The sequence below is a fragment of the Hylobates moloch genome, unplaced genomic scaffold (genome assembly GCF_009828535.3).
Source record: "Hylobates moloch isolate HMO894 unplaced genomic scaffold, HMol_V3 SCAFFOLD_9, whole genome shotgun sequence".
NCBI classification, from domain to species: Eukaryota; Metazoa; Chordata; class Mammalia; order Primates; family Hylobatidae; genus Hylobates; species Hylobates moloch.
Window position 1 is genome coordinate 77,319,985 of NW_026652284.1, and position 27,142 is coordinate 77,347,126.

Below are 27,142 nucleotides of genomic sequence, written 5' to 3' on the forward strand. Positions count from 1 at the left end.
TTTACATTTGCTGAGGAGAGCTTTACTTCCAACTATGTGGTCAATTTTGGAATAGGTGTGGTGTCGTGCTGAAAAAAATGTATATTCTGTTGATTTGGGGTAGAGAGTTCTGTAGATGTGTATTAGATCCACTTTGTGTAGAGCTGAGTTCAATTCCTGGATATCCTTGTTAACTTTGTCTCGTTGATCTGTCTAATGTTGACAGTGGGGTGTTAAAATCTCCCATTATTATTGTGTGGGAGTTTAAGTCCCTTTGTAGGTCACTCAGGACTTGCTTTATGAATCTGGGTGCTCCTGTGTTGGGTGCATATATATTTAGGATAGTTAGGTCTTCTTGTTGAATTGATCCCTTTACCATTATGTGATAGCATTCTTTGTCTCTTTTGATATTTCTTGGTTTAAAGTCTATTTTATCAGAGACTAGGATTGCAACCCCTGACTTTTTTTGTTTTCCATTTGCTTGATAGATCTTCCTCCATCCCTTTATTTTGAGTCTATATGTGTCTCTGCATGTGAGATGGGTTTCCTGAATACAGCACACTGATGGGTCCTGACTCCTTATCCAGTTTGCCAGTCTATGTCTTTTAATTGGAGCATTTAGCCCATTTACATTTAAAGTTAATATTGTTATGTGTGAATTTGATCCTGTCATTATCATGTTAGTTGGTTATTTTGCTCGTTAGTTGATGCAGTTTCTTCCTAGCCTTGATGGTCTTTACAATTTGGCATGTTTTTGCAGTGGCTGGTACCAGTTGTTCCTTTCCATGTTTAGTGCTTCCTTCAGGAGCTCTTTTAGGGCAGGCCTGGTGGTGACAAAATCACTCAGCATTTGCTTGTCTGTAACTTATTTTATTTCTCCTTCACTTATGAAGCTTAGTTTGGCTGGATATGAAATTCTGGGTTGAAAATTCTTTTCTTTAAGAATGTTGAATATCGGCCCCCACTCTCTTCTGGCTTGTAGAGTTTCTGCCGAGAGATCAGCTGTTAGTCTGATGGGCTTCCCTTTGTGGGTAACCCGACCTTTCTCTCTGGCTGCCCTTAACATTTTTTCCTTCATTTCAACTTTGGTGAATCTGACAATTATGTGTCTTGGAGTTGCCCTTCTCGAGGAGTATCTTTGTGGCGTTCTCTGTATTTCCTGAATCTGAATGCTGGCCTGCCTTGCTAGATTGGGGAAGTTCTCCTGGATAATATCTTGCAGAGTGTTTTCCAACTTGCTTCCATTCTCCCCAGCATTTTCAGGTACACCAATCAGATGTAGGTTTGGTCTTTTCACATAGTCCCAAATTTCTTGGAGGCTTTGTTCATTTCTTTTTATTCTTTTTTCTCTAAACTTCCCTTCTTGCTTCATTTCATTCATTTCATCTTCCATCAGCGATACCCTTTCTTCCACTTGATCGCATCTGCTACTGAGGCTTCTGCAATCTTCACGTAGTTCTCGATACTTGGCTTTCAGCTCCATCAGCTCCTTTAAGCCCTTCTCTCCATTGGTTATTCTAGTTATCCATTCTTCTAATATTTTTTCAAAGTTTTTAACTTCTTTGCTATTGTTTTGAATTTCCTCTCGTAGCTCAGAGTAGTTTGATCGTCTGAAGCCTTCTTCTCTCAACTCATCAAAGTCATCCTCCATCCAGCTTTGTTCCGTTGCTGGTGAGGAACTGCGTTCCTTTGGAGGAGGAGAGGTGCTCTGCTTTTTAGAGTTTCCAGTTTTTCTTCTCTGTTTTTTCCCCATCTTTGTGGTTTTATCTACTTTTTGTCTTTGATGATGGTGATGTACAGATGGGTTTTTGGTGTGGATTTCCTTTCTGTTCGTTAGTTTTCCTTCTACCAGACAGGACCCTCAGCTGCAGGTCTGTTGGAGTTTACTAGAGGTCCACTCCAGACCCTGTTTGGCTGAGTGTCAGCAGTGGTGGCTGCAGAACAGCGGATTTTCGTGAGACCACAAATTCAGCTGTCTGATAGTTCCTCTGGAAGTTTTGTCTCAGAGAAGTACCCGGCCGAGTGAGGTGTCAGTCTGTCCCTACTGGGGGGGGGGATGCCTCCCAGTTAGGCTGCTCGGGGGTCAGGGACCCACTTTAGGAGGCAGTCTGTCCCTTCTCAGATCTCCAGCTGCATGCTGGAAGAACCACTACTCTCTTCAAAGCTGTCAGTCAGACAGGGACATTTAAGTCTGTGGAGGTTCCTGCTGACTTTTTATTTGTCTGTGCCCTGCCCCCAGAGGTGGAGCCTACAGAGGCAGGCAGGCTTCCTTGAGCTGTGGTGGGCTCCACCCAGTTCCAGCTTCCTGGCTGCTTTGTTTACCTAAGCAAGCCTGGGCAATGGCGGGCACCCCTCCCCCAGCCTCGCTGCCGCCTTGCAGCTTGATCTCAGACTGCTGTGCTAGCAATCAGCGAGACTCCGTGGGCATAGGACCCTCCGAGCCAGGTGCGGGACACAATCTCCTAGTGTGCCGTTTTCCTGGCCCGTTGGAAAAGCGCAGTATTAGGGTGGGACTGACCCGATATTCCAGGTGCCGTCTATTACCCCTTTCTTTGACTAGGAAAGGGAACTCCCTGACCCCTTGCGCTTCCTGAGTGAGGCAATGCCTCGCCCTGCTTCGGCTCGCACACAGTGCGCTTCACCAACTGTCCTGCACCCACTGTTTGGCACTCCCTAGTGAGACGAAACCGGTACCTCAAACAGAAATGCAGAAATCACCCATCTTCTGTGTCGCTCAGCCTGGGAGCTGTAGACCAGAGCTGTTCCTATTCGGCCATCTTGGCTCCACCCCCAGATCAAGCTTCTTAATCGTGTTCTTCAAACCTTTTAACTCCTTACTGATTTATTGTCTATTCGACCCATCAATTTTGAGAGAGATGTGTGAAAATGTCCCTTTGTGAGATGTGTGAAAATGTCCCTTTGTGATTTTGAATATATTGTAGTTCTAGTAATTTTTTAAAATATATTTCAAAGTTATGCTGTTAGGGGTATACAAATTTAAAATTATGTATCCCTGGTAAGCTGAAAATTCATCTGTAGTATTGCTTTTTGTTCTGGAAGTCCAGTTTTTCCTAATAATTAAGATAGGCACACCTAGTTCTTTTTGCAGAGTATTACCCTGGTATGTCCTTTCCCATCGTTTTACTGGCAGCCTTTCTCTGTCTCATACTTTTAGGAGTTTCTCTTATGAATAGTTTAGAGTTGAATTTTTTTGCTTCTATCTGTTTGTTTTCTAGGTGTCTTTTTTTTCTTTCTTTCTTGCCTTCTTTTGGGTTGATTTTTTTCCCTCCTCTCATTCCTTTTCCCCCCAACTCTATAGTTTGGAAGCTACATGCTTTATTTCAATTCTGTCAGTGGAGACCTTGGAAATTATAGGTTACATTTTCATCTTAATAAGTCTAAAGTTAATCAATATCTTATAAAGTACACTAGTGGCCCCAAGTTTTCTACTTGTCCTAGATGCACTCGCTGCTCATTAAAACCCATGCTTTAGGCAAACAGGGATTAGTAGACAAATGCCAGGCCCCAGGGTTTTCTTACTTCTATAGATTTTCATTATTTCTATTATTTCTCACCTCTGAGGAATTCCCTTATTTTGCCTCCTGCTAAGTCATGTATTATAAAAAGGCAATTATTATTATATCCAATAACTATTTTAGGGAAGGGGAGGGATGTTTCTATGTGTTTCTGGTAACCACATTGCTAGGCTTTCCCTCTTCAAATCCCCTACCTACTGTCTGTCTTGTAGACTGGACATTGCCATTGTTCTTGAGCCCTCCATTGCCCCAGGATGCCATCATCTAGATTTTCTCCAAGCCCAACCCAAGTTCTTAAACTTTGTACCAGAGTTTTCCCCTATCTACTCCCATAAATCCCTTGCTCTGGGGTGGAGTACTTAGGACGTCAACAGACAGATATAGGCACAGGTATTCCAGATGAACAGAACGTGTGAGCGTTCCAGTTTGGTTGACACTGGGGGGGTAACTTAGGCTAATTATTGGCAGATAAAGTTGGCAACCACCTGTGGAAGGCCCTAAATGTAAGGCTGAAAATAGACTGAATATAGTTCATAAATGTGGAGCCATGGTGGTCGGGAGGATGAACGGGAAGGTGGGGTGACTAGAGCTGCACCTTAGGGAGATGCTCCAAAAAGCATGAAGGAGAACTTGTGTGAACAACCACGAAGGTGAGTGTACAGCTGGAGAAGAGGTCCAGTCTGAGGATAAGTGAGAAAGTGAGAGGGACGAGGGCCAGATGATGACATCTTGACCTCTAGAAGGCACAGATAACCACATTTCCCAGTAGAAAAGCCAGAAGTCCTTTTTTTTGTTTTTTTTTGAGACGGAGTCTCACTCTTCGCCCAGGCTGGAGTGCAGTGGGGTGATCTTGGCTCACTGCAAGCTCTGCCTCCCAGGACTACAGGCGCCCGCCACCACACCCAGCTAATTTTTTGTATTTTTAGTAGAGACGGAGTTTCACCGTGTTAACCAGGATGGTCTCGATTTCCTGACCTCATGATCTGCCCGCCTCAGCCTCCCAAAGTGCTGGGATTACAGGCCAGAAGTCTATTTTAAAACCAGAAAATATTTATGCAATGAACTCACAGCACACCCAGGGGAGACGAATCTGTATGTTTACTCTGGTAGTAGCTAGAAAGCACTTTAACAGAAACTGTGACATTTTAGAATTAGTTGAAGCTGGTGGGGAGTACATGCTCTCTGGACCCCACAGAGCATCAGGTGAATGTCAAATTCATGTACAAGGATAGAGTCAAAACCTTCAAAGAACAGAAGTCACTGAGGGTGAATGGAGGATGAATTAGAATTGTGGATGTCAGGAAAGAGGAAGGGACGTTTAATTCCAGCAGACAGAGCTTGGAACACTTGGGGCTGTTTCCTTCCCAGTCAGAGCTTCTTAAAGACACTGCATGGTGGTCGACAGACAAAGCCTCCAAATTCCATATTTAAAAAAGAGAGGCAAGAAATATTTGTCCATGCCCTCTTCAGAGCTCCAAAATTCTCAGACGAAAGGAATTTGGCTGCCTTCCTTTAGAACTAGTGACTTGAAGAAGGCATTTCCTCAGATATCATCTAAGTTCCCATGAACATTCTACAAAACTAAAACAACCCCAAAACGTGTTCTATCACTAGTGAGAATGCTGGTAACTGCAGGAGATACCAGGGTGGGCCCGCTGGCTGGCTTGCAACTTTGTAGTTCCAAGGAGACATTTTATCAGTGACAGCTACTGATCTAAAAGACTGGCACTGAGGGAGATCCAGCACTTTCATTTCTGAGAGCACCTGACATTGCAGGGTGGGTGGGTCGGGGGGAATATTAACTATCCCCAGGGATAAATTGCACAGGATCTTGTGACAGGTATATGAGCTCTGAAGAGGGAGTCATAAAATGCATTTATGAAATGGAAAGCTGGTAGAAGGAGCCTGCTCTGAAGGCAAATATTATCTCCTAGAAACAAAATACAGCATTATTACGGCAGTTTCACTGTTAGGAAATTATTTCCAAGGGAGGTTTGGAGTTTAAGAATGTGAAGACAAGACATATCCTTCAGCATGTCAGCCAGGGAGCCATTGCACCTAGGCAGGGAGATGATAGATACAGCATAGAGACTATGGGGTTTAGAGGCAGGTAGGGCTGGGTTCAAATTCAGATTCTTCTGCTTAAAAACTGGGTGACTTTGAAAGAATGATGTAAAGCCATTCAACTTTAGTTTCCTCAATCAATCAGCAAACAGGGCTAATGATATCCAACTTCCAAGATGCTTGTGAGGATTAATAGGTACTCAATTAACTCTTTATTATAGTTGTTATACAGCCACAAAGATGAGCCAATCTATATCAACAGTATCACGATCAATTCATTACAACTTGGAAGATTTAAATTCCAATTTAATAAATCAAGGTTGTGACGATCGCTTTTAAAGATGGAACAGCTAGTCTGTGATTCTAGTCTATATGACTGCCTTGACTCTGGTTTGGATTATTTTTCCTCTTCCTCTATCTTTTTTTTTCCTTTTTTTTTTTTTGTAAACACTCATCTCACAGAAAACATTTTCCAGCTACGTGACTCGGTGAAGACCATCCGATGAATATTATAAAAAATACCCGAGCTGCCCCATACTGTTCAAAGCAGATTTCAGCCTTCACAGGGTGCTCTCAGTAATGACTGTGGCTTGTGCAGAATGTTGGAACAAGACTGAATACCTGCTAATTCCTGAAGAGATGGGTGGGCACATACACAAAGATTCTCAAAGTCCCCCTTATTGTAGGTTGACTCTCATTCATATGTAATCAGTGAGTTTTCATGTACACAAATTAAGCAATTTGTGTTATGAGAAGTTTTTGAAAGACGTTCGAAAGCACTGAAAGTTTAAATTCAAGTCTGTTATTTTAGTGCATATACTGGCTACTGTGGTTCTGTGTGAAGGATGCATTCACAGGCGAGCAGCTGTGGGAAATCCATTTCTCCTTTTATAAACATATCTTGAACAGTCCGGGGTATGCAATTTAATTGCCTTGGAATGTATTATAGACATTCCCTGATCATAATAATTATGGGGTTAGGGAAGAATGTTATGGTCTTAACATATTCCCTGCAAGAAAACTTAGTCCCTCTAGAATCCTTAAAATACTAAAAATACATTTAAAATTTAATTAAAATTGTTATTATTTTCAGCAACATTAGCAAATGAAAAACACACACATATTATTACCAAAACTATTAGAAAATCAATTCATGGGATTTGCAGACACTTAATCTGTCTTTTCAGGGGGGCAGTTTAATCCCTACTGTATTAAATCTTATCGAAAATTAGACTCAAAAGCAGTTCATTAACAGCTTCCTAACACATAGCTCCTTAGAAGAGAAAGCAACTCAACTCATAAGAGGGGGAAAAAACAAAAGGAAAACAAACGACAGGACAGGACCAGAAAGTAAAAACAAACAAACAAAAATCCTCAATCAAAAATCCATGAAAAGTATTCTACTTTTAGTTTCTAAACTCTCAAGCTACCCAAGAATCTCCAAACTTGGGCTAAAAACTTTTAGGGGTGCCACTAAGCCCATGTACCTTCTATCTATTTGGAAACCTTGGCTTGGCTACGGGGATAATTTTGACCACACAGTTTAGGTCAACACCAACACCTCTGGTGGACTTGCAGGTCCCACGGTATCTGAACTGTGTGATAGTGAGTCATCTTTCTGTAAGGTTGTAAAACTGTGTGGCAGCAATAACTAAGACTAGTTAATCAGTACTACATGAAGATGATACTACAGACTCCTCAAATAGGGGAATCACAAGAATAACAGTCACTACTTGTTGAGGGCTTTCTGTGTACTGAGGGCTTTCTGGAGATGATTTCATTGAATTGGTCCTATGAGGGAGGGATCTTCATGTGTCTTTAACAGATGGAAAATAGATATCAGTAACTTGTCTGATGTCATACAGTAGTAAGTGGTAGAAATAGAATTCAAACCCAGGTGTCTCTGATCTGAAATCCATGCTCTGTACCTTCTCTCACTGCCCTATCCCAGGAAAAACTGTGCCTTTTCCCCAGTGGGAAACCATTTGCATGACTTGCTTCATTTGCAGCTCTGATCTCCCACCCCATTCTACTTTATGACAAAGAGATGGAAACTTGGGTCAGAGGTATCCTGGACCATGAAATAGAGTGAAGACTTGAATTACATTCATACAGTGGGCAGAAAATGAATGGCAACCTGACACCGAGCCCATCGCTCTGGCTGGGCCACACTCTACAGGCCTGCCAGTCTTCCTGGGACTTCCTGATCATTCAATCTAAAGAAGTCCACCCCTCCATGTGGTCACTCATTATCTCCCTTACCTTGATACTGCTTTTTTTTCTTTTTCATAGCACTATCTACCAGTTGAAACAATGTTATCATGGTTTTATTATTTGTTGTCTGTCTTTTCTGCTAGAATGTAAGCTCCTTAAGAGCAGGGGCTTTTTCACCCCAATCCTCAATGCCTGGCACATAGTGGATGCTTAACAGATATTTGTTGAATCACTGAATGGGTAAATAATGAAAAAAATTCTTAACATGTAATGGGACAAAAGCAGAAATAAAGATTGACTCCATCCTCCTTTTCTATAGCAACTTATGGTAAGCAAATCCCACTTTCCAGGACTTCTACTCTCAGCTTCTGCCTTGGAGAATGACAAGTCAGTGCTCCTTACCAAAGCCATGTAAACATATAGCAGTATACAAGTTGAGATCCAAACACTATTATGTAGTACTCAGTATGTTCTTATACCTTTCACCACTCTTATAAAAATTATTCATGACTTAAAAATAAAGCAAAAAGGTAGGCAGTACATTCTTTCAATGTCATTCAGGGGCCAAGTCCACCCAAAGATTATTTATTAGAATGTACTTATATTGACTCACTGCTTACGTTGATTAAAGGTCCCAGATTTAGTGAAGTTACAATGTCAACTTACAGATGTCTAAAAGAGATGAAAATGAATTTTGTCCCATAGAACAGATATCTCAAAGGTTACAGTTTATTGGCTTCTAAGACATTAACCAGTTTTATCTAACCAAGCAATTTTATCCTAATATATGTTTATTAGGTTGCACAGACTTGGTTTCTCAAATGCTCTTTAAATTGGTGTAACATCTTACTGATATTCTCATTAATTAATGAATTGAATAAATTTTTTGACATGCATGGGATTCATGATTTTACCATTTATAAAATTGTATTACTTTACCACCACCCACCTAACAAACTCTAAAAGAACAATCACGTTCATAGGCTTCTTGCAAAAGTTAAGAGACTCACAAAGTCCCCATTCATGATTTTGTACACAATTACTCTAATGATTGAGAGCACCAAACTGATCACCAATATAAGGGCTGGCCTTCAGGTAGAAAGTGTGCCTTCCCTCTGTACGTAGTTCATGGTCTCTAGGTATGAGGAGTATTGGAGAAAAATAAATATGAATTACATATATGTATTTACATGTGCACAAATATATATGTATATATGGAGAGAGAGAAAGAGTATATATAGGTATATATGTGTGCATGTGTCTGTATGTGTATAAAATGAGGCTCTTCTTCAATACTTACCTGTACTCCTTAATAACCTCTATTTCTCCCTTGACCCACCTTACAACTTCCACATGACTCTAGGTTCATTATCTTTGACTTTATAATTTTCTGTGTATGCAAGTGTGTCAAAAACATATAGCTATAAAGAAACATCCACACCTCCTTACCACTGTATTTTGAATTGTACTCATGTTTATATATCAGTCTGAGTTTATTGTTTTCACCTTTGTCTATACAGAATTTATTGCCCACTCTCTTTTCATGGTCTGACGTCAATAAAGTTCTCTCTCCACCTATCTGAGCCAGCATGACTCCTTGTAAATGCTTTTCTGCAGTTCTCTCCACACCTGGGGAATGATGCTCACTGAGAAAACATCATTAAAAATTGTTTCTGACAGAGCACGCCATGAGAACATTCAGTGCATATGGGTTTTCAAATCTGAAAACACTCTAAAGATTATTTCCAGTGTAAAGTTTATAATGAAAGCTTTAAAATAATCATGCTTTAGTATAATGTTCAAATGGACAGATTTTTGATAGCTGGCTACAAACACAAGGAGGTTACAAAGCCACAGTGCAGTAGAAGTCAGGTTTTAGCAGAGATGACATTTGAACTTAAACATCTTCCCCACCTCTTCATGTCCACCTCCCATTCTGTTGGCAAGCAGAAACAAGAGAATTAGACAAGTGGGAAGTATTACATGAAAATGCTGTTTCTCATGAAAAAATGCTCATCATCACTGGCCATCAGAGAAATACAAATCAAAACCACAATGAGATACCATCTCCCACCAGTTAGAATGGCAATCATTAAAAAGTCAGGAAACAACAGGTGCTGGAGAGCATGTGGAGAAATAGGAACACTTTTAAACTATTGGTGGGACTGTAAACTAGTTCAACCATTGTGGAAGTCAGTGTGGCGATTCCTCAGGGATCTAGAACTAGAAATACCATTTGACCCAGCTATCCCATTACTAGGTCTATATCCAAAGGATTATAAATCATGCTGCTATAAAGACACATGCACACGTATGTTTATTGTGGTGCTATTCACAATAGCAAAGACTTGGAACCAACCCAAATGTCCACCAATGATAGACTGGATTAAGAAAATGTGGCACATATATACCATGGAATACTATGCAGCCATAAAAAATGATGAGTTCATGTCCTTTGTAGGGACATGGATGAAGCTGGAAACCATCATTCTCAGCAAACTATCGCAAGGACAAAAAACCAAACAGCACATGTTCTCACTCATAGGTGGGAATTGAACAATGAGAACACATGGACACAGGAAGGGGAACATCACACACCGGGGACTGTTGCGGGGTTGGGGGAAGGGGGAGGGATAGCATGAGGAGATATACCTAAGGCTAAATGACGAGTTAATGGGTGCAGCACACCAACATGGCACATGGATACATATGTAACAAACCTGCACGTTGTGCACATGTACCCTAAAACTTAAAGTATAATAATAAAATTAAAAAAAAAAAGAAAATGCTGTTTCTGACGAAATTCCCATCTGAAATCGGAATAGTTTAGCAGGACTGTTTGGCAGGAGTGCTGCACAGATGCCCAGGTGACACAATGGAGCTGGAGTCCCACTTTTGTCAGCTATTGTTAATGCTTATGGTATTGGAGGCCAGCTGGTTCACAGTAATATGAGAGAGGTCACAAGGGAGAATCCACACACCTCTGACCAGTGGTTTTCACTTCCACATGGCCAAGCTGATGAGTTTATAACATCCACATTTTATCATAGAGCATTTAAGCACATAGAGTCTAGGAAAAAAGAAACCCTGGTTTTATGGGAAGAAGCCTTGACTAATTCTTTACAACCTTTAAAAAGGTTTAAAAATTATAGGCAAGAAAAAGGGGATATTTTACCTATTCAAAGAAACTTTGATGAAACTATACTAATAATCAAAGGTTGAGTTTCTTTGGGATTGAAGGGAATGTTTTGCTGTGAATGGGAAACTAACTGGATATGAGACAAAAAACAGAAGCAACAGGTGTTTCTCTATAAGCAGGTCCACTTGTGGACTGGTAATTATTGTTTGGAATTGGAATCAGTCTTGGGAACCTATAAAGGCCCTTCCAGTTACAACATGCTGTTAATTTCCCCTATTCTTCCCACCAAGTAGGGCAGGCTAAAATTGTTCTTTTAAAGGACTCTAGTATAAAATTCATAGTGATTAAGCTATACTGAGAAATAAAATTATTTTAGAGAGGGTGTGCGCAACAATTTTAGAGGTGATGTCAAAGTGGCAGCGGCCCTCCACAAAATGCCTCTGGGGGCCACTGTCAGAAGTAGAATTATAGCTAGAGGGACCAAGAGTCTGAAACAAAATGGGCTTTTTTCATTTCCAGATATCACAGTGTCAAGGTCACAAGAAACTCTACCATGGATACTAATAGGTAAACATATAAAAAAGTCTTACTACTAAAAAATCCTATCTGAAAATGTGCATTAGATATAAGCTTAAATGCTAATGAATAATGTGTATCATGTTCAGAAAAATGAAGACGGTGTCATGTGAATTTCTTTAGAGGCAGCTCTGGCCAATGAAGAAAATTGATCTGGGTGTGAGAGCCTTTGGATTCCTTTATATTTTCCATATTTGCTTATGTGTCAGACAGTATGGATTTATCCAAAATAAGTATGTCTATGCTTTTGTATAAGGCAGTTGGTTACAAAAAAGATGACAACTACTTGGCTGATGCTACAAAATATTAGTGAGGTTTTTCCCAAACCAGGTTCTGAGGGAAGAACTAAAAGGAAGACAGAAACAAGGCGAATTATCCTTGCTTCAAACCATAATCCTTGAAGATGAAGCAAAGTTAGAAGTTGCCAACAGTGAAAAATTAGGTGAATGTTAGCTAAATGTTCTAATAACGCTTTCATTTTATTTATGCAAGTAGGCTTTTCTTTCTTGGTCACCTGGCAGCGTCCCATTTGGCAGCTCAGCACAGCCTCTTTAACTGACTACCTGATGAAGAGATGCAAATTTTTTTTTGATACAAAACCTTCTAAAATATAACCTACTAAATATCATTATGCAGTGAGGGAATGAATGAGCAAACCATGAAAAGCTTTGTGAATTCCAAAACAAAGGGAAATAAATGTGTTAAGAAGCAGCCTGGGAAATGAATATGCTCTTAACGCAAATATATTTCACCTAAAGTAAAAGGTTGATTCAAAGAATATCCACTAATTGCCAGTGCTCATGAAAAAATCTTGACCCAAAGAAATTCATTTATAGGAAATCTACAAGCTGAGAGGCAAATTTAGCATTTAAAGGTAGCTAAATTCCCACTGCTGTTTGTGGTTGACCCGCGTTAATACAATTTTTTAGGACAATCCTTATGATGAAGAAACAGTGATTATTCTCAGTAGCCACACAAAATATAATTAAAGTACATTTGATCAAATGCTTCTCTGGTGAGATAAACTGCAATTTACACATTTTTGTGAAAAACAGCTGACGATGATAAAGGAAGCTAATGCTACTTTGTCGGGTAACATGCCATTAGCTGTTTCATCATTTATATTCAAACTCCAGAATTACGGGGCAAAGTAAACGATGCTTGAGATTTGCTGCTGCAGATGCCAGTGACGAGTTTATAAATAACACCAGGAGTCCTGCTGTTTCACCTCCTGAGTCATTTTTTCTCTAAAGCCTTTAGAATTCTTGACAAAAGGTGGAGAGGAAAGCATGCTGTCCTTTACTAACTAATTAAACTGGTAAAAAGGCCTCATGATGGAGGACATGGAACATGAAGCATGAATTATTTCTTATTTAATAATTTCATATAGCTGAGAAATAATCATCCAGCTGCTATAAAGAGGTTAAATGACTACTCAGAATGATCACAGTTATGTTTACAATGTATCAACCTTTCACTCATTTTTGCATCCATAGCAGGGCAGCGACTAGTGTAGTGGGACTTGCATAGAAGGATTTTGGAAAGGACACCATATTCATTCATCTTATATCTACTGAGCTCCCACTAAGTGCCAAGTACCTTGCTAGGCCCTGGGGAAATAGTGGTGGGCATAATTTACCAGATGCCTGCTCTCACAGAACTTTCAATCTAGGAGAGTACATCTGTGGAAATGAGGTCGACTGGAATATAAAAGAGCACAGCTAAAAACTACTTGAGATTCTGCAGATAAAGCTTAACAAGAAAAAAGCCTCATTCTCCCTAAGTTCCTGATTGTAATGCAGTGGAGATTGTTTATGGGTATGTTAGTGGATGGCACAGGCTGTTTCGCTGTGAGCGTGGTACAGAGATTGGGAAATAGCATTCCTACTTTTTGTCTCCGGAGTAAATGATATATGGTTTAATGATGAAACAACTAACAAAATCATAACCACAATCATAGCCAGGATTTACTAAGTACTTTCTATGAGCCTATACTAAACACTTACAGGCATTATCTTATCAAAGCCTCACAATGATTCTATAATTATTATTATCCTCATTTTACAAATGAGTAAACTTTGGCTTTAAGGTAATAATGATGATTATAAGCAAAAGAGTCTGGTGAGAGGATGTGTAAGCTGTTTTACTTGGTGCTGAATTCATATTTACTCATCTTAGGGAGAAGACCACAGGAGTGGGGAGTCCTGGCCCCAGAGTGGAGTGAGAGGGCAATTCTGTGAAGCTGCCATCCTCAGATGGCCCCTGCCCGCACCAGCACCCATCTTTTCTTTCCAGGGAACTTCTCATATGAATCTGCACTTTTTGAAATCCCTTCTATTAGATTTCATGTCTCACTTGTAAATTTCCAAAATGATATCCTTCTCTTTCTTCTGATTCAGCCCCACGTGCCTGGTGACAGACAGTTAACCACTCTGCTGGTTTAGGTGTGAATCCCACTCTGTGTATGGTGGGTAGGTTGTCAGAAGGGCTACGACCCTCCTAATATTTAGACTCACTTCCCCCTGTGGAGAAATGTCTCCTCCCCTTGGAAGCTTTCTTTTCACATAATCAGGACTGGGAAAGAACTTCTGTAGTCCAACCATCACCTAATGTTTAAATCACTTCATAATATCCCTAATATATGGCTGTTGAGCCTTTTCTGAATACCTCTACTAATAGGAAAAGCAGTACTTTCCACATTAGCCCATCCCAATTGCTCTCCAGGCATGCATTCATTCAACTTATAACTACGTTCATAAAATGAGCTGAGGAGAAAATTTTGTTTGTTTGTTTGTTTTGAGAAAAAGTTTCGCTCTGTTGCCCAGGCTGGAGTGCAATGGCACCAACACAGCTCACTGCAACCTCGCCTCCCAGGTTCAAGTGATTCTCCTGCCTCAGCCTCCCGAGTAGCTGGGATTACAGGCGGCTGCTACCATGCCTGGCTAATTTTTGTATTTTTAGTAGAGATGAGGTTTCACCAAGTTGGCCAGGCTGGTCTCGAACTCCTGACCTCAGGTGATCCACCTGCCTCGGCCTCCCAAAGTGCTGGGATTACAGGCTTGAGCCACCATGCCCGGCCAAGGAGAAAGTTTTAAGCAAAGGACTATGACAGTTGTGCCAAGCACCCACCCTTAAGGAGGCCCAAATAGGAGAGCTAGGACTTACACACCAGGAGCAAAACATGAGATCCAAAGTTAGAGCTCAGAAGACAGAAAGGTCAGTTCCTATTGTGATGCTCAATCAGATCAAAACAACCCATGCTAATTTCCTAATTCTCTGAGTGACTAAAGGAATTCATAGTGCTGCAAAACCTTGGGAAAGAGCTAGATAATAGTAAGTGCTAATATTGCTTCTATCATGAACAACAAAATAAGCTGCTTCTTTTTATGCAAAATTTGAATAGAAAATACTCATTCTAAGTATACATTTGACAAGTTTTGACAAATGAACACACCTGTGTGACTACCACAGCAATAAGACACAGAACATTTCCATCACTCCTAGAAGTTCACTCATGGCCCTTTTCAGTCCATTCCTTCCCACCCTCGTCTCGGGCAACCATTGGTTTGATTCCTGTCACTATTGATAAGGCTTGCCTTTCCTGTACTTTTGCCTGAAAGGAATCATACAGTGTGATCTCTTGTGTCTGGCTTCTTTTGCTCAGCATAATGATTTGGGAATTCATCCACATTATTGCATAGTTTGTTTATTCTGGACATTTCAGTGAGTGTTAGCAATGTCTTGTCTTAGTTTTAATTTGTATTTCTTTTTCTTTTTTTTGTCCTTTTTTCATTTTTTTTGGGACAGAGTCTCGCTCTGTCATCCACGATGGAGTGCAGTGGCACAATCTCGGCTTACTGCAGCCTTCACTTCCCAGGTTCAAGTGATTCCCATGCCTCAGCCTCCTGAGTAGCTGGGACTACAGGTGCGTGCCACCACGCCTGGCTAATTTTTGTATTTTTTGTAGACGTGGGGTTTCACCATGTTAGCCAGGCTGGTCTCAAACTCTTGACCTGAAGTGATCTGCTGGCCTTGGCCTTCCAAAGTGTTGAGATTACAGGCGTGAGCCACCAGGCCTAGCCTTAATTTGTATTTCAATGACGACTAATGATCTCAAGCACCTTTTCATGTACTTACTGGGGATTGGTGTATCTTTTTTGTGAAATGTTTGTTAAAATACTTTGCTCATTTTTTCTTAAGTTGTTAGTCTCCTTTTAATTGAGTTGTAAGAGTTAAAAGTCCTTTGTCAGATGTATGTATTGTATTTTCTCCTCTGTGGCTTGCCTTTCATTTTCTTAATGATATCTTCCAAAGAGTGGAAATTTTACTTACAATGATGTCCAACTTATCAATTTCTTTAAATGGTTAGTTCCTTTAGTAATCTAAGAAATCTTTGCCTAACCTGAGGTCAAAAGATTTTTATCCTATATTTTCTTCTATAATTATCATAGTTTAAGATTTTACATTTAGGTTTATGATCCGTTTTGAGTTAATTTTTGTGCAGGGTATGAGATAAGAGCTAAGGTTCATTTTTTTCCCCTTAAGGATATCTGTTTTAACACTATTTGTTGTAAAGACTATCCTTTTCCCATTGAATAACCTTGTACTTTTGTAAAAAATTAAGTGACCATATATGCATAGACCTATTCTATTCCACTGATCTGTCTATTCTTATGCCAATATGCCAATACCACATGACTTTGATTATTGTAGATGAATGGAAAGTTTTTGAAATCAGAGTAAGTCCTCGAATTTTTTTCTCCTTTTCAAAATTTTTCTTTCATTTATTTAAGTCTGCTTAAAAATCTCCTAAATTTGATTGGTGGAGCCAAGATGGCCGAATAGGAACAGCTCCCGTCTCCAGCTCCCAGCCCCAGTGACACAGAAGACGGGTGATTTCTGCATTTCTGCTTGAGGTACCGGTTTCATCTCACTAGGGAGTGCCTAACAGTGGGTGCAGGACAGTCGGTGAAGCGCATTGTGCGCCAGCCGAAGCAGGGCGAGGCATTGCCTCACTCGGGAAGCGCAAGGGGTCAGGGAGTTCCCTTTCCTAGTCAAAGAAAGGGGAAACAGACGGCACCTGGAATATCAGGTCAGTCCCATCCTAATACTGCGCTTTTCCAACGGGCCTGGAAAACGGCACACTAGGAGATTGTGTCCCGCACCTGGCTCGGAGGGTCCTATGCCCACGGAGTCTCGCTGATTGCTAGCACAGCAGTCTGAGATCAAGCTGCAAGGCGGCAGCGAGGCTGGGGGAGGGGCGCCCGCCATTGCCCAGGCTTGCTTAGGTAAACAAAGCAGCCAGGAAGCTTGAACTGGGTGGAGCCCACCACAGCTCAGGGAGGCCTGCCTGCCTCTGTAGGCTCCACCTCTGGGGGCAGGGCACAGACAAACAAAAACTCAGCAAGAACCTCCACAGGCTTAAATGTTCCTGTCTGACTGACAGCTTTGAAGAGAGTAGTGGTTCTCCCAGCACGCAGCTGGAGATCTGAGAACGGACAGACTGCCTCCTAAAGTGGGTCCTTCACCCCTGAGCAGCCTAACTGGGAGGCACACCCCCAGTAGGGACAGACTGACACCTCATTCAACTGGGTACTCCTCTGAGACAAAACTTTCAGAGGAACTATCAGACAGCTGAATTTGTGGTCTCACGAAAATCCGCTGTTCTGCAGCCACTGCTGCTGACACCCAGCCAAACAGGGTCTGGAGTGGACCTCTAGTAAACTCCAACAGACCTGCAGCTGAGGGTCCTGTCTGGTAGAAGGAAAACTAACAAACAGAAAGGACATCCACACCAAAAACCCATCTGTACATCTCCATCATCAAAGACCAAAAGTAGATAAAACCACAAAGATGGGGAAAAAACAGAACAAAAAAACTGGAAACTCTAAAAAACAGAGCACCTCTCCTCCTCCAAAGGAACGCAGTTCCTCACCAGCAACGGAACAAAGCTGGATGGAGGATGACTTTGATGAGTTGAGAGAAGAAGGCTTCAGACGATCAAACTACTCTGAGCTACGAGAGGAAATTCAAAACAATAGCAAAGAAGTTAAAAACTTTGAAAAAAAATTAGAAGGATGGATAACTAGAATAACCAATGGAGAGAAGGGCTTAAAGGAGCTGATGGAGCTGAAAGCCAAGTTTCGAGAACTACGCGAAGATTGCAGAAGCCTCAGTAGCAGATGCGATCAACTGGAAGAAAGGGTATCGCTGATGGAAGATGAAATGAATGAAATGAAGCAAGAAGGGAAGTTTAGAGAAAAAAGAATAAAAAGAAATGAACAAAGCCTCCAAGAAATTTGGGACTATGTGAAAAGACCAAACCTACGTCTGATTGGTGTACCTGAAAATGACGGGGAGAATGGAACCAAGTTGGAAAACACTCTGCAAGATATTATCCAGGAGAACTTCCCCAATCTAGCAAGGCAGGCCAGCATTCAGATTCAGGAAATACAGAGAACGCCACAAAGATACTCCTCGAGAAGAGCAACTCCAAGACACATAATTGTCAGATTCACCAAAGTTGAAATGAAGGAAAAAATGTTAAGGGCAGCCAGAGAGAAAGGTCGGGTTACCCACAAAGGGAAGCCCATCAGACTAACAGCTGATCTCTCGGCAGAAACTCTACAAGCCAGAAGAGAGTGGGGGCCGATATTCAACATTCTTAAAGAAAAGAATTTTCAACCCAGAATTTGCTATCCCGCCAAACTAAGCTTCATAAGTGAAGGAGAAATAAAATACTTTACAGACAAGCAAACGCTGAGTGATTTTGTCACCACCAGGCCTGCCCTAAAAGAGCTCCTGAAGGAAGCACTAAACATGGAAAGGAACAACTGGTACCAGCCACTGCAAAAACATGCCAAATTGTAAAGACCATCGAGGCTAGGAAGAAACTATAGCAACTAACGAGCAAAATAACCAACTAACATCATAATGACAGGATCAGATTCACACATAACAATATTAACGTTAAATGTAAATGGGCTAAATGCTCCAATCAAAAGACACAGACTGGCAAACTGGATAAGGAGTCAGGACCCATCAGTGTGCTGTATTCAGGAAACCCATCTCACATGCAGAGACACATATAGACTCAAAATAAAGGGATGGAGGAAGATCTATCAAGCAAATGGAAAACAAAAAAAGTCAGGGGTTGCAATCCTAGTCTCTGATAAAATAGACTTTAAACCAAGAAATATCAAAAGAGACAAAGAATGCTATCACATAATGGTAAAGGGATCAATTCAACAAGAAGACCTAACTATCCTAAATATATATGCACCCAACACAGGAGCACCCAGATTCATAAAGCAAGTCCTGAGTGACCTACAAAGGGACTTAAACTCCCACACAATAATAATGGGAGATTTTAACACCCCACTGTCAACATTAGACAGATCAACGAGACAAAGTTAACAAGGATATCCAGGAATTGAACTCAGCTCTACACAAAGTGGATCTAATACACATCTACAGAACTCTCTACCCCAAGTCAACAGAATATACATTTTTTTCAGCACCACACCACACCTATTCCAAAATTGACCACATAGTTGGAAGTAAAGCTCTCCTCAGCAAATGTAAAAGAACAGAAATTATAACAAACTGTCTCTCAGACCACAGTGCAATCAAACTAGAACTCAGGATTAAGAAATTCACTCAAAACCGCTCAACTACATGGAAACTGAACAACCTGCTCCTGAATGACTATTGGGTACATAATGAAATGAAGGCAGAAATAAAGATGTTCTTTGAAACCAACGAGAACAAAGACACAACATACCAGAATCTCTGGGACACATTCAAAGCAGTGTGTAGAGGGAAATTTATAGCACTAAATGCCCACAAGAGAAAGCAGGAAAGATCCAAAATTGACACCCTAACATCACAATTAAAAGAACTAGAAAAGCAAGAGCAAACACATTCAAAAGCTAGCAGAAGGCTAGAAATAACTAAAATCAGAGCAGAACTGAAGGAAATAGAGACACAAAAAACCCTTCAAAAAATTAATGAATCCAGGAGCTGGTTTTTTGAAAAGATCAACAAAATTGATGGACCGCTAGCAAGACTAATAAAGAAGAAAAGAGAGAAGAATCAAATAGATGCAATAAAAAACGAAAAAGGGGATATCACCACCGATCCCACAGAAATACAATCTACCATCAGAGAATACTACAAACACCTCTATGCAAATAAACTGGAAAATCTAGAAGAAATGGATAAATTCCTCGACAAATACACCCTCCCAAGACTAAATCAGGAAGAAGTTGAATCTCTGAATAGACCAATAACAGGTTCTGAAATTGTGGCAATAATCAATAGATTACCAATCAAAAAGAGTCCAGGACCTGATGGATTCACAGCCGAATTCTACCAGAGGTACAAGGAGGAACTGGTACCATTCCTTCTGAAACTATTCCAATCGATAGAAAAAGAGGGAATCCTCCCTAACACATTTTATGAAGCCAGCATCGTCCTGATACCAAAGCCTGGCACAGACATAACCAAAAAAGAGAATTTCAGACCAATATCCTTGATGAACATTGATGCAAAAATCCTCAATAAAATACTGGCAAACCGAATCCAGCAGCACATCAAAAAGCTTATCCACCATGATCAAGTGGGCTTCATCCCTGGGATGCAAGGCTGGTTCAACATATGCAAATCAATAAATGTAATCCAGCATATAAACAGAACCAAAGACAAAAACCACATGGTTATCTCAATAGATGCAGAAAAGGCCTTTGACAAAGTTCAACAACCTTTCATGCTAAAAACTCTCAATAAATTAGGTATTGATGGGACGTATCTCAAAATAATAAGAGCTATCTACGACAAACCCACAGCCAATATCATACTGAATGGGCAAAAACTGGAAGCATTCCCTCTGAAAACTGGCACAAGACAGGGATGCCCTCTCTCACCACTCCTATTCAACATAGTGCTGGAAGTTCTGGCCACAGCAATCAGGCAGGAGAAGGAAATAAAAGGAATTCAATTAGGAAAAGAGGAAGTCAAATTGTCCCTGTTTGCAGATGACATGATTGTATATCTAGAAAACCCCATTGTCTCAGCCCAAAATCTCCTTAAGCTGATTAGCAACTTCAGCAAAGTCTCAGGATACAAAATCAATGTACAAAAATCACAAGCATTCTTGTACACCAATCACAGACAAACAGAGAGCCAAATCATGAGTGAACTCCCATTCACAATTGCTTCAAAGAGAATAAAATACCTAGGAATCCAACTTACAAGGGATGTGAAGGACCTCTTCAAGGAGAACTACAAACCACTGCTCAATGAAATCAAAGAGGATACAAACAAATGGAAGAACATTCCATGCTCATGGGTTGGAAGAATCAATATCGTGAAAATGGCCATACTGCCCAAGGTAATTTATAGATTCAATGCCATCCCCATCAAGCTACCAATGACTTTCTTCACAGAATTGGAAAAAACTACTTTAAAGTTCATATGGAACCAAAAAAGAGCCTGCATCGCCAAGTCAATCCTAAGCCAAAAGAACAAAGCTGGAGGCATCACGCTACCTGACTTTAAACTATACTACAAGGCTACAGTAACCAAAACAGCATGGTACTGGTACCACAACAGAGACATAGATCAATGGAACAGAACAGAGCCCTCAGAAATGATGCCACATATCTACAACTATCTGATCTTTGACAAACCTGACAAAAACAAGAAATGGGGAAGGATTCCCTATTTAATAAATGGTGCTGGGAAAACTGGCTAGCCATATGTAGAAAGCTGAAACTGGATCCCTTCCTTACACCTTATACAAAAATTAATCCAAGATGGATTAAAGACTTAAATGTTAGACCTAAAACCATTAAAATCCTACAAGAAAACCTAGGCAATACCATTCAGGACATAGGCGTGGGCAAGGACTTCCTGTCTAAAACACCAAAAGCAATGGCAACAAAAGCCAAAATTGACAAATGGGATCTCATTAAACTAAAGAGCTTCTGCACAGCAAAATAAACTACCATCAGAGTGAACAGGCAACCTACAGAATGGGAGAAAATTTTTGCAACCTACTCATATGACAAAGGGCTAATATCCAGAATCTACAATGAACTCAAACAAATTTACAAGAAAAAAACAAACAACCCCATCAAAAAGTGGGCAAAGGACATGAACAGACACTTCTCAAAAGAAGACATTTATGCAGCCAAAAAAATACATGAAGAAATGCTCATCATCACTGGCCATCAGAGAAATGCAAATCAAAACCACAGTGAGATACCATCTCACACCAATTAGAATGGCCATCATTAAAAAATCAGGAAACAACAGGTGCTGGAGATGATATGGAGAAATAGGAACACTTTTACACTGTTGGTGGGACTGTAAACTAGTTCAACCATTGTGGAAGTCAGTGTGGCGATTCCTCAGGGATCTAGAACTAGAAATACCATTTGACCCAGCCATCCCATTACTGGGTATATACCCAAAGGACTATAAATCATGCTGCTATAAAGACACATGCACACGTATGTTTATTGTGGCACTATTCACAATGGCAAAGAGTTGGAACCAACCCAAATGTCCAACAACGATAGACTGGATTAAGAAAATGTGGCACATATACACCATGGAATACTATGCAGCCATAAAAAATGATGAGTTCATGTCCTTTGTAGGGACATGGATGAAACTGGAAACCATCATTCTCAGTAAACTATCGCAAGGACAAAAAACCAAACACCGCATGTTCTCACTCATAGGTGGGAATTGAACAATGAGAACTCATGGACACAGAAAGGGGAACATCACACTCCGGGGACTGTTGTGGGGTGGGGGAATGGGGGAGGGACAGCATTAGGAGATATACCTAATGCTAAATGATGAGTTAATGGGTGCAGGAAATCAACATGGCACATGGATACATATGTAACAAACCTGCACATTGTGCACATGTACCCTAAATCCTAAAGTATAATAAAAAAAAATAAAAAAATAAGTAAATAAATAAAAAATAGAACTAAAAAAAAAGAAAAAAAGAAGCTTGATCTAATGGACTTACACAGAGCACTGAAAGCATGTTCTCTTCAAATACACATGGAACATTTACAAAAATGCATCACATACTAGGCCATAGAGCAAACATCACAAAATTCAAAGAATCTGTATCATACAGCCAACGTTCTCTAACAATTAAATTAGAAATCAATAATGAAAAAAATAACTCAGAAAACTTCATACTTTTGAAAATTAAAAAACGCATTCTAACTCATGAGTCAAGGAAAAAAATCAAACCAGAAATTAATAAATATTTAGAACTGAATTGTCATGAAACTACTAATGGAAACTGGTGAGATACAGCTAAAGCAGTATTGAGGGAAGATTATAGCCTTACTGCTTATGCTAGAGACAAAGTACGTCTGCAGAGTAATAAACAGAGTGTTTAACTCCAAAAATTAGAAAAAGAAAAGCAAATAAATCCAAAGAAAGGAGGAGTGAAATAATATAAGCATAATATAAAGTTAGGAGCAGAAATCAATGGAAGAATAACTACTAAATAATAGAAAGTATCCAAAAAATGAAAGTCGTCATCTTTTCTTTTTCTTCAAATTATTAATAAAACTGACAAACTGCCAGCAAGATTAAAAGAAAAAGAGAAGACATTGATAGTCAACATCAAGAGTGAAAAAGAGGGCATCACTATAGATGCTGCAGACATCACCTAAAATTAAAAACAGGATATTACTGACAACTTCATGCCAATTATTTTGAGCATTTAGGCAAAAATCACAAATTCCTAGACAAATGTAATTTCCCTAGTTAATTCAAGAATAAGTACAAAACCTGAATAACCCAATAACTATGAAAGAAATTGAATCATTAGTTAAAACTGTTATCATAAAGAAAGCATCAGACTTTGATGGCTTTGTTAAAAGTTCTACAAAATAACCAGGAAATAAATAATTCTAATCTTACACAAACTATCCCAGAATGTATAAAAAAAAGAAGGAAAACCATGTTATGAATCAGATACATCCTTGATACTAAAACTGGAGAGCCACAAACAGAAAATGTAGGTTTTTCAAAATGAAAATTTACAATAGCAACAAAATATATAAGCCATCAAAGAAAGAAAACGAACAAAAGTTATGTAAAACTGTTATAAAACTTTAAAGACGTTAAGAAGACAAATAGAAACATATATAAACACACTATTTTCACAGATAAGAACACAATATTCTAATAAAAAGATGTTAGGTTCCCCCCAATTTAAAATAGATATTACCACAATTCTGATCAAAATCCAAAAATACTTTTGGAGTATATTTAAATGATTCTAAAATTTATCTGAAAGAGCAAATGTTTCTGAATAATCAAAACACTCCTGAAGAAGAAGGAAGAGAAAGTGAGGGAATTTGCCCTAACAGATATCAAGGATTCTAAAGTAATAGCAATTAAGATAGTGTGGCATTGTTGCAGAGATAGACAAATAGATCACTGAAACAATTAGAAAGCCCCAAAATAAACATATAAGGAAACTTAATATGGCACAATCGGTACTGCAGATCAGTGGGGAAAGAGGATGTACTACTAATCAATAAATGTTTCTAGACAATGGAAAACTGAAAATAGAATCCTACCTCACACCCAACACAAAAATCATTTCCTATTCTGGATGGGTGGTGAACTTAAAAATGAAAATAAAATATTTTTAAAATTTAGAATAGAATTTCAGAGAATATCTTTGTAATATTAGGGTAAGGAAGGACTTCTTAAGACATAAACAGTATGGATCTTACAGGAAAAGATTCATAAATCCAACTACATTGAAAGTAAAAACACTTATTCATCAAAACACACACTAAACAGGGTAAAGAAATAAGCCACAAACTGGGAAATGATATGTACAAACTTACTAACAGAAGAGTAGTGTCTAAATTATGCCAAGAATGCTTACAAGTCAATAAGAAAAAGACAAATCCATTGAAAAATGGGCAAAATGCATGAACAAGAACTTCACAAAAGAGAAAACACACATAAATGACCAAAAAATCCATATGTAAAAACATACTTGATCTCACAATTAGTCTCACTTTTAAAACTGAAAATGAAATGTTAGCATTTCACACTCACCAAATTTACAAAAATTAGTTTGACAGTATCAAGTGCTGTAGACTACGTGAAGCAAGAGAATGACTCATATACTAACAGTGTAAGTGTAAATTGAAAAGGAAAACATTTTGGAATTGCATGGTAAAATTGAACACACACATACTCTATAGCCCAGCAAACCACTCCTACATTCAAAGCCTTGAGAGTGTTGGTAGCAGCACGTAATAGAAAACTGGAAACCACCTAAATGACCACTGTTGGTAAAATGGATAAATAAATACAAAGAGGTAATTTACTGCAATAAAACATGAAAATACTACAACTATACACAACAGCATAGATAAATCTGATATATGTTTGAATGGAAAAAGCAAGCTGAAGAAATATATCTGGAGGATATGGTTCAAAAGTAGGCAATATTAAACTATATCTGTACATGTATAATTGTTATATATAGTCATATACATATATGTGGTAAAGTATGAAGTGGTAAAACTGTAGAAAAGCAAGGAGTGATTAAGAGGCAAGACAGGATAGTGGGTACCTCTGGAGGGAGGAAAAGATCTGCAATGGGCAGGGGTGTCATAAATGGGTCTCCAAGATACTGGTAGTATCATTCTTGCATTAAATTATGGACATATATGTACTTATTATTTTCACCCTTTATAATATACATTTATGTTCTGTACAATCTTATGTGTGTATGGTATATTTCACAATAAAACAGTCAACCAACCAATCAATCAAGCTAGCTAGAGGCTAAAGAACTGCAACTAGAATCCATAAGATGGGTCTAGTAGATTTTCAAGGATAAATAAGAGACAGTGAAGTTTCTCTGAGGCTATGATCTATGACTGAAACTAGCAAAAAGCTTCACACTTGAATGAGAAGAAAGCTTTGAAGTGGGGCAGAGACTCCTGCTGGTGCCCTTGGAGGTTGCTGGGGATGTTATGACTCTAAGAAGTAAATGGATGATTTGAGAAGGAAAACTTGAACAAAGGGGTATTGATTTTCTTTTATATCCAGGAAGGTACATAATTTGCAAACTTGCAGATACAAAGAAGATACTGTCTTTTTATAAATATGAGGCATTTGTCTCAGTTACTTATACAAATAAAAGTTTATTTTTCCTTATATCACAGGAAATCCAGAAGAAGGCAGTGCAGAGCTTGTTGAGAGAGTTAGCAATATTTTCTAAATGCAGGCTACTTCCACTCTGCCATTTTTAGTTTAGGGGCTTTTTGCCCCATGCAGCTCCAAAGTTCTCATCTGGCTTTAATGCAGCATTAGGGGTATTTTCCCAACTCTTTGTCAATGAAGTTAAAGGCTTTTCTAGAACTCACCCACAGCCGGCTACTCACATCATAGTCATCAGAATGGTGACACATGGGCATTTCTTGCTGCAAGAGAGCCTGGAAAAGTAATTATTTTGCTATTGCAGACTGTATAATAGGGGCAGGCAAAAGTGAAGGGGGAGAGGTGTGTATTCAGCAGTGTCTGTCAAAATACTCCACTAAGAATTCTTCCTCTTTTATCCCCAGGAGCCAGTCTACTCGATGACTTATACAAGTATTTCTTCTTCCATCACTCCCATGGAGACACCATGACTGTCATGGATCCAAAGCAGATGAATGTTGCTGCTGCTGTTTGGGCTGTTGTATCTTATGTTGTTGCAGACATGGAAGAAATGCTGCCTAGGTCCTAGAAACAGCAAGAAATCCTGGGTCTGCAACTTTGGAAAACCCCTCTTCACGTAACAATTTCATCTAATTCATCTTCAAAGCACAACTCTATTTCATGCTTTCTGTTATTATCTTTCTTGATACTTTCCAAATTCTCTGATTCTAAAAAAAGGAATCATTCTCCCCTCCCTGCCACCACATAGAATCAACATATGGTAGGGATCATAGTGGGGGCATTTCTTTGTATCACCTCTTAAAAACATTGTTTCCACTTTAAAAGTAAACACTTAATAAATTTTTGGAAGATCTCTGATTTTCATGTGTTCACTTATGAACATTAAATATGAAAATATTATGGTTTATCCCAGTACTTTGGGAGGCCGAGGCGGATGGATCATGAGGTCAGGATATCGAGACCATCCTGGCTAACACAGTGAAATCCCGTCTCTACTAAAAATACAAAAACTTAGCCGGGCATGGTGGTGGGCGCCTGTAGTCCCAGCTACTCGGGAGGCTGAGGCAGGAGAGTGGCGTGAACCTGGGAGGCAGAGCTTGCAGTGAGCCGAGATTGCACCACTGCACTCCAGCCTGGGTGACAGAGCCAGACTCCATCTCAAAAAAAAAAAAAAAAGAAAATATTATGGTTTATATTATTTATTGAAGGAGTAGAAGAATTGCTCAATTTTAGTATGATCATAATTGAATATATGGAGGCATTTGACTTTCTAATTTGTATATTTTATATTATGTGAATTTTTTAAATGAGCTTTAGAATGTTTTAATTTACAGGAAAAAAGGATATTATCATTTGGGGAAAAAAAATCAAGAATGTATAATTCAATTGCCTAATTAAA

At 39.4% G+C, this 27,142-nt stretch overlaps 1 protein-coding gene across 1 annotated transcript in view; it reads left to right on the top strand.

The window, feature by feature from the left end:
• Nucleotides 1-26,846, top strand: part of CPQ (carboxypeptidase Q) — a 523,193-nt gene extending 496,347 nt beyond the window's left edge. Inside the window, exon 8 of the mRNA XM_032760098.2 lies at nt 26,148-26,846. Coding sequence (XP_032615989.1) covers nt 26,148-26,311 — 164 coding nt within the window. The 3' untranslated portion in view covers nt 26,312-26,846. The remainder of the gene's footprint in view (nt 1-26,147) is intronic.
• Nucleotides 26,847-27,142: the final 296 nt, after the last annotated feature.